The 9391-nt window shown below is 40.5% G+C and overlaps 1 protein-coding gene across 1 annotated transcript in view; it reads left to right on the forward strand.

The window, feature by feature from the left end:
- gabbr2 (gamma-aminobutyric acid (GABA) B receptor, 2) overlaps nt 1–8844 on the forward strand; it is a 185714-nt gene extending 176870 nt beyond the window's left edge. The window contains exons 18-19 of the mRNA XM_085148616.1: nt 2126–2243; nt 5037–8844. Coding sequence (XP_085004742.1) covers nt 2126–2243; nt 5037–5202 — 284 coding nt within the window. The 3' untranslated portion in view covers nt 5203–8844. The remainder of the gene's footprint in view (nt 1–2125; nt 2244–5036) is intronic.
- Nucleotides 8845–9391: the final 547 nt, after the last annotated feature.

Consider the following 9391-nt stretch of genomic DNA (forward strand, 5'->3'; position numbering starts at 1 on the left):
GGCAGATGAGTGAATACAGTGTGAATCTTCCTTACTGAGCTTATTTTAGTTTGTCTATTTTAGCATGCGTGGTTTCAAAGGTCAAATCAATGGATCCCACAGTGTAGTTCAATTCATTAAAAAAATGCATCATTTTACCTGTTGTTTTACACTTGCTGAGGAAAAAAATCTGTCGAAAGTGGAGGCAGCAGCTGGCAGCTGACATCAGGTTCAGTGTAATGAAGTAAAATTCAGATTGTGTGGGCTTATAAAACTGGGTCTATTTTAAGACACAGCCTTTTCTAGTGCTGCCTTGCTTATATCGTCAAAGGAGCCCAATAAATTAGATATGTCAAAGAAGATGTAGGTTATTGGAAATAATTTCTTTTAAACCTTTCAAAAATTAAAAGATGATCTAAGTATATATGAAAAAATAGTTTTCTCTAAATGAGAAAATGTTTTTATGTTTGGGCTACAACGTATCAGCTGCTGGGTTGCTGAAATTCTCTCTTATGAAGACAATAAGAAAGAGAGAGCGCGCATAAGGCGCTGTTCACAAATGTCAGCCTGACACACGTTCTGACAATAAAATCACAGGTAGTTAAGCTTCCTTTAAAGATCATCGGCGCATAAACTTTCCCCAGCTTCATTCTACTTATGCTTGACGGTCATCATCATCATCACCACCATTGGCTTCTAACTGTAGTCATCAGTATTCATAAGAGAGCTGGTCTAAATGTATTGGGGGCTGTGAATGAGTGGCTGTTATAAGGGAAGAATGCTGTGTCAACAGCGATTACGCTCACTCACAAAGGGTGAGACGCGACACTCCACCTCTCCCTCGCTCTAGCTGTCTTCATGAATATGTAGAAGCACATGGCGATGCTGGAGAACACCAGGAGATGACAGTTAAGGTGCGGTTTTCTGACAGGTTGACAGCCATGGCCTGATTTTAGCATGATAAGTTAAATGCTGTTATGTATAGATTAACAGCACTGAAAGAAAGACAAAATCTTTTATACTTTACAGTGTTTTTGTTTTGTTTTTTTACTTGTGGAGTATTTGCAAATTTTCAGGCTTTAAATGCCATTAAATGATGTTTTCATTGAAACGTTTTCTTGCCCTATGATAGGACGGTACGCAAGGAGTACTTGCCTGCTTTTCACCTCACAAGATCCATATATTCCCGTTTGAATTAATTCTGCCTAGGTTTAAAAACATTAAATATACATTTTCTTTCTCTTCCAGTCCCGTTTAAGAAAGAAGACGGCTCATGTGGTGCAGCTTAATGCAGCGGGAGTGTTTTTCTCCCTGTTGTAAAGAGATAGCCTTAGATTACTGGCACTCACAAACAGTAATGTTTTGGTGGCTGTGTGTTTGGTGGTAGAGCACTTAAGCCTCAGTCCTCAGGGCCAGTGGTTTGAATCCTGGCATCTTCAGCTGGTGACTCAGTGCACTTGTTCTGTTGTGATATCACCTAGTCCCCACTTCTGAAATGAATCTGGTCCAAGTGTTAGTGTCCACTTTCAAAGTTTGAGCAAAACAAGTTTGTTTTTTGCATCTCTGTCCAAAACATAGTCTGACTTGTGTAATTTGTCTAGCATGCAGATAGTTGAGCGAGACATTTTTGACTAGTAACAGTTGGGCAAATTAAATGTTATTATTATTATTATTATTATTATTATTATTATTATTATTATTATTATTATTATTATTATTATTATTATATATTTGTATTTTATTATTATTTGCAACCAAAGGCCATTTTCACCTGCTCCTTTTGAACTAATCTGTAATGCTAGTCTGCACATCATGCAAAAGCGGTCTCTTCATACTGAATGTCAACACACTTGGTTTAACTTCTTAGTGTGAATGAAGCATATGCAGTGAGCATGCACATCTGAGCTGACATGATCCTTCACAGACTAACTTTTCTAGGTGTGTGTTGACATACAGTACACACCTAGCATTAGCTGATTTATTAGCATTTGTTGCTATTTTTTGCACGGTTGGAAAGCCCAATGTCAGGACTGAAGGCCAATGCCTTATTTGAAATCCTGGTCATTTTCAACTTACACTGACAAAATATGACAGTCCAGGTGACAGCCTGCAATTTTCTTTATTGTCTACACATGTTTTCATGCAGATGGAGAAAAGTCGATACTGAAGAACCACCTAGAGCAGAAACCACAGGCGCAGTGGGGCTCCATGGATCCTTCCAGAATAAACAGAGGTCCTCTCGAGGATATCAACTCACCAGAACAGTGAGATCTCCCATTTCCTTAGCCCCTCTACTCCTGTGTCTCTCCCCCTTTTTCCCTCTGTCTTGTCAGCTTTCTCATCAGACGACATGTCACATGTAGCACAACCACCAGCAGCTCTCAGGCGGTTGCTCTGGCAACAGAGCCTTGTGAAAGCATGGACTGGCCCTCTACTTTTCTCTCCCACGCAACGCACATACCATCAACCACCAACATGCATATCACCTCACAGAGTGCAAGTGTGTTCTCCAAGTATGCTGAACGTCCTGCAGCTTACTTACAGCCGCACACACAAAAACACACATGTCCATTTTGCATGCATATACACACAGGTAATTGATTTGTTTTCTCAACTTTTAAAGGAAGATGAACTCTCAAAACATTCAAATGCAGATCTGCATTCACTTATTATTCATAAGGCAGCAAAGCTGAGGGATGTCAACTTCATCAATGGGGGGGGGGGGGGGGGGGGGGGGGGGGACACTTCATGCATCATTGAGAAGTTTCCCTCCCACACACGTTTAACCAGATCCAGGAGAAGAATGCAGGATGTAGAGGGATGGATGGATGGATGAAGAAAGCGGAGACAAGAGGCAAGGAGGATACAATGCAGAGGAGAGGGCAGTTACACTGAGAAGATGTTTAAAGAGAAAAAATATGTTTAGATAGAAAAGAAAGGCAGAGATAAGGAGGAGGGGAGAAAGAAGAAGGTAGAGACTCGCAGAGGCTTATGTAACCACTGATTTACAGCTCGCATTGGAAGCAGCTCTGAAAATAGACAGGGAGGAGAACAGAAGTAAAGGAACACTTGGAGCTGTTCCCATGCCACATGAATGTTTGATCACATGGAGGGAAGAGAGATGAAGGGAGAGAAAGAGAAGAGAAAGAAGAGACAAATATAAATAAGTTACAAAAGAGTTATGAATAGAGAGAGACCGAGCTGTATAAATATTTTGTGGCATGAAAAATGCAGGCGTGTGTTATTGTGAAGTGTAGCACCCGTGTCCTAGATGATATTCCAAAAAATATCCCAAAATTCCTTCATAAGCTGTTGTGTTTTCATCACATAAAGTAGAACGGGTCAGAATAACTGAACAGGCCTGAGGACCATTAATATCTAAGTTTTCCTAATTAAGACATTTTACTACGTTTAATGCAGAACAAGCTTGAATCTTATTAGCCCCTCTTAATTTTTTACACAACCAAATGCTTATGTAACTTTCTTGAAAATGGCTGGCAGTGGCAATGGCTCTGGCGAGGTAGGGTGCAAACTGTCACACCAGGCGGAAGCATGAAATGTTCTTTTACGTCAGACGATCCCAGAAGCGACGGTGGAAGGAGGAACGGTGGATTAGGGGCTTAGTAAGAAGAAGAAGCTAGAGAGGAGGATGCTAAAGAATACACAGAAAACAATTAAAGAAATTGCTGAAGGCTTGTGGGAAGCTGTGCAATGCCAGATGCTAGTCTTTTATGATCCATCTTTTCTGTTCGCTATGTTCAGTTTCTCACTGTAACTTGATATGTGTGAAAGTGTGTAGCGAACATTTTAATAGTAAATCGAGCAAGACCACTGCATATGCCACTTCCAGACTGTGACAAAATTGTTGTATTGACAGCAACATCCAGCTCATATTGCTAAAACACAGCATTTTATTGAAGCCTTTCCAGGATCAGATCTGCCTGAAAGAGCTCCATTGCTAAAATTAATGAAAAATAAGATGCTTACTGCTTAGTGAGGAATTCAATTCCGCCACTAGCTTTATGGCTAATGTGTTAATTAATTTGTGGGGGGAAAAAACTGCTGCGGTTGGTGCTGATAACCTGAGATGAACTGAATTTAGCTCTGCATATCCCATATGATGCTCAGATAAATCATGCAAGAGGAATCACTAAAAGCAGATGAAGTGCACTGTCCAGGGCACAGCTGCGAACGCACATTTGAACTTACAAAGACACTAATTTGCAAATGACAAATACTGACTCGGAACTCTGGCAGAGGGTCAGCAAGAGTAAAAATGGGGTAAATTCATTATTAGAAGCAAAATGATCCAGCCCTGGTTAGATTTATATAGCAAAGCGATCCAACATGATAGTCAGACAAACTGGTTCTCATTTATTAATATCTGTTCTTATCCCGCGCAGAAAACGGCTTACGCAAAATTACCATCAGATTTATGAAACGTATGTTCTCACCACTGTGGTATGTCAGTAAATCAGAATCATTCTGAACCAACAGACTTGTGCAATCTGATTATCGTCTCCATACTGCTACGCCCTGATATTTCTATATACGGAAATACGTTTACCTTCAGGAAAAGACAAGAAATTGGTGACGTTGCGAGACGTTGCGAGAGAGAACCCTGCACTTCTGAGGCAAGAAAGAAACAGAAAGTCTGACTAAAGAAACTGAAACAACTGTGTACAAAGAAAAGGCACAGCTCTACAAAGAGTTTCCATGAGATTCCAAATAGCATTTCCCCAGAGACACTCACTGTGACTCATGTGGGAGAAAAAAAAGCTTGGGCATCAAAGTTGACATGAAAAAAGGCAAACAGATTACAAGCAAAAGAAGAAAGCAGGTGGAGGACAAGGAGTGTGTAATCTGTCAGCCCGAAATAACAAATTCAAGTCAGTGAAGAAAAAAAAATCCACATTCTTCAGCATCCATGGGATATGCAAAGAAATTATATTGTAAGTAATGACAAGAAAAGAAAGAGCAGACTGCTGACTATAACATAATACTTCAGTAAATGTGCTGTAATCACTGACACTGTTCCTTTCCTTCTCTATCTGCAGCATACAGCGTCGACTGTCTTTGCAGCTGCCCATCCTCCATCATGCCTACTTACCTTCCATAGGAGGGGTAGATGCTAGCTGCACCAGCCCTAATGGCAGCCCTGGTTCGAGCCCAAGGCACAGACACATGCCCCCCTCCTACCGGGTAATGGTCTCTGGCCTGTGAGCTTCATTCACTCCCCCACCTGGCTCTTTGCAGAGGAGACATATGTGATTCTTTTTTTCTACAATAGACTGATATCATCAGCGTAAGTGCGTATTTTGTCTCGGATCAAGGAGGACAGGGAGAGAAGGGAGGGGGGGAGGGGGGTTCACTCTTCATACCTCTTCACCTTGGTCTTCTTGTAAACTGATATCCTCAGTCAGGATGGGGTATGAGGAGACAGAGTGAGCACTGGATGACCCTTAAAAACTCCTTTAATTAACATCCCCTTGTCCATTTGCCCCCCCGCCTGCCTAGGCATATACACATATGCACAGTCAAACACAGATAGGCTATATACAAATACACATACATGCACAAATATAGCGACACCCCAATAGCTGTGGTGGACCAACCCTAATGATGTGTAGCCTTATCTGCTTCAGAGGGGATTGTCTGTTTCTGTTCCTAATCTGTTGTATGTATGTGCTCGCAGCAACACGTGAGTTTGTCATCTAACTTGAGTATTTCACTGCTTCAGTGACTGGATAATGGTTTGGAGATGAGGAATCTGCAACAACCAACAAAAGGAAATCATCAAATTTACTGCTTTACCCTTTCCCAATCTTGTCCAGACATGTAAATATCATCATTTTTAACATTGATGTACTGTAAGCTTTGTATATGCTGTGAATGGACAATTCAGTTGGTTCTAAGCGTGAGGCTTATAACAGAGGCAGGTAGGCATGACAATTTCAGATGAAAAGCGTATAAAACATGGCATCCTACAAATTAGACATATGTATGAGAGATATAGATTTTTGTGTAACTGTTAATCAATTAGCTTGTGGGCAGCAAAGTAAGATACATCAAAGTCTGAGTCACCAAATATCAAAATGCACCAGTGCCCATTTTTCGAAATTTACGCAACTTGGTTCTTTTTCTATTTTTATTTATTTTTTCCACTTTGCTTATCTGTACCGCTGTTTTTTGTTTTTATCAGAGATTTCACATCAGACTTTGCATAAGCCTTCATATTTTACAGTCTGCTCAATATGTCTTCAGAAAGCATGTTATACAGAATATCAGTGCTATGCCTTTTAAAAAAAGTCTCAAAGGCTGCGTATGTTAGAAAATAGAACGCCATGAGAGTGTTCCACAGATGTCTTTTATGTGTGTTAATACGCCAAGAAGTGCACACACAAAGACACGCTCATATGAGAGCACCTCATGAGATCGGGTGCTTTTTCAGACACTGCTTTAGTGACGGGCCTGGTCTTATTGATCCCCACAGATTGGTCTCCATAGACTGTTAAGATGTCCGTCCGATCTAGCCCTTACAGCTAACCGGCACAGTTAAGGGCGATGGGGGAGTCAATGGCACAAAAAAAGGCACAAGACTCTGAAATGAATAAAAAGCTGCTTTGTCAGAAGAGATCAAACTCAAGAAGTGATGGTGGAAAGGATGTAGGTTTTCCGGTTCCACAGCTAGTCTGGATTAAGCGGGCTGACCTGAATTTCCATGAGTGGTAGTAAAGACAGTAAACACAAGGGAGTCTCAAGTAAAAAGCCCCTACCGACTGTAGCTTACAGTTCCAAGACGGTGATGCCACCACTGCTGGACACAGTGATACAGCACAGACACAGGGCTTTCTTCACAGATAATATCGAGTGTCATGAAAACCCACTTCACGCTTAGCAACAGTGAACATACCTCAGTTGCTATGGAAATGTAATGTTCAGTGCCGCTGAACCGCATTGAGCACAACGGTCATCGACAGTTTTTTGTAAAACTTTCCTCATGCAGGAGAAAAGCAAGCAATGACTCCGGACAAACAAAGGACTTTTTTATCGAGCGCGAGAAAGTTTGTCCTCAGCATATTGTTTCACCATTGGTGTCTTGGTTTTTAGTTTTTAAGGCGTTTGTTGAGCGCTGTGCCTGTTGTCTTATATTGTAGCCTGCAGGACCCACAGTACATACACAGTGTGGTAAATGCGCTGACCCACAACATTGGCCGCACATCTGTAAAGTGTACAACGTGTTATAGATTAATTTCAATTCCATGCCTCGGCGAACGGGACAGTTTGGGAGTACTTGGCAAATACTCCACTTCAGCTGGAGTGGATCTCTCCTGCGACCAAGTTGGAGCAAGAGACAACCGAGCAGGGACCCGCCTGCTATGGGGACATATCACGGTGACCCCCCCCCCCCCCCCCCCCCCCCCATGAGAGCTCCTCCCCTTCCAGCCCCTGCATAGTACAGGAGCGGGGAAAACCCTGAGCACAGATACCCAAGGAGTCACAGCTTCTCCTGCACCTTTGCCAACCAGAGAATCACGATCACTTGACAAGTGAGTGAAAGACATGTCAGAGGGTTGGTTCTTCCTTCAGGAGATGAAACAAACCAACCGCACATTTTATATATTACATTAAATGTGATTGTGTACAATTTGCTGATACCCTGATGATGGTGTCCATGTATGGAATATTTGGTATTTGGCTTTCTCAAGACGGCATGAAATAAAATGTATAATTCACAGAGTTACCTCTGTTTTTGCAACTGTTGTGACAAATCCACTCTGTAGTTTCATCCTCTCACCTGCAATTTGGTTTTACGTGTATTTGCTCATGGATTTAGGTTCTCTTAACCTGTTTGATCAGCTCACACACGTCAATGCCAAGATTCTCAGTGGGTAAACTCAACATCATCATATCGAATATGCTACTGGTTTAGCAACAATTCACCGAGGGCAATAAAGTGAAAGTAGTAGCAAACGATCAATCTTAATAAACCACTCCTGGCATTTACCAAATTATCAAATTACTTTTTTTTTTCTTTTAGTCCATTCAAAAATACCAAATGCAGATCATCAGTTGTTGTTCGATATATTTTGTAAGGTGCCCTGATTTTTATTCTTTTATGAACCATTTCAATTCTTTTGAACATGAATGAAAAACTGTTCAGCAGATGCAATCGTGGAAGGTCAAGGGCTCATAAATTCCTGTAATGAATAACATCATGCTGATGATTTGTATTTGCCACAGGTCTTTTAAGTTTGAAGATCAAAGTGACATGTACGTATATATATTATATCGTTGTATGTGTCATCATCAGGGTTTCTGGAGAACACAAAACATACATGTCCAAAAATATAGTAATATGACAAATATATTAAGTGGAACAACACAGAGGTCCATACTGTTACTGTTTTGTCGGTTTGATATGTGGTATCACATGGCATTAAGTTCAATTAAGAGTTTAAAATGATAAACAAAACCTATGTTAAATGCAACATGTTTAAGAGGGGCAATAAATTGTTTTCTTATTACAGAAAGAATAGAGAACTATATATATGTATATGTAAAGATCTTTACGTACATTTTCATTTTTACATAGGAAAATGTTTCACAAAATGCCACAAGGATACTTGGAAGTCATTTTTTTTAATTTACAGTATCTGTAACTATGTTATGTACAGATGAGGTCTAGATATGAAGAAGTTGTATAAAATAAGTATCACACTTGGAACACCTGAACATTTTTGGAGCCATTAGTTGTTATGGGGGTGTCTTTGGAGAAAAAAAACATTCTTCTTTTGTTGTTTGAATGTTATGGACAGCCTTTACTTTTCACATCATCATTAAATAAAGTGAGACCGAAAATCATGTATTGGTTGTTTTTAATCTTCGTGCATGTCTTGGATGTGGTACAATTACAGTTTTATGGCACAATTTTGATTTAAAGGCAGATCAGTGGTGAAATCAGTTTATGCTTTTAGAAATGCTAGAGATCCAAAATACAGGATGGGCCATTTATATGGATACACCGTAATAACATGGGAATGGTTGGTGATATTAAAGTCCTGTTTGTTAGTATTAGTATATGTGAGGGGGCAAACTCCTCAAGATGGGTGGTGACCATGGTGGCCATTTAGAAGTCGGCCATCTTGGATACAACTTTTGTTTTTTCAATAGGAAGAGGGCCATGTGACACATCAAACTTATTGGTAATGTCACAAGAAAAACAATGGTGTGCTTGGTTTCAACGTAACTTTATTCTTTCATGAGTTATTTACAAGTTTCTTGTAAGCAACACCGCAGGAGAAATGCCAGCACAGGCATCCAGTATCCGTAGTTTCAGGTGCTGCACATCTCGTACCTTCACACCATAGACAATTGCCTTCAGATGATCCCAAAGATAAAAGTCTAAGGG

Source organism: Neolamprologus multifasciatus, chromosome 22 (genome assembly GCF_963576455.1).
Source record: "Neolamprologus multifasciatus chromosome 22, fNeoMul1.2, whole genome shotgun sequence".
Classification (NCBI taxonomy): domain Eukaryota; kingdom Metazoa; phylum Chordata; class Actinopteri; order Cichliformes; family Cichlidae; genus Neolamprologus; species Neolamprologus multifasciatus.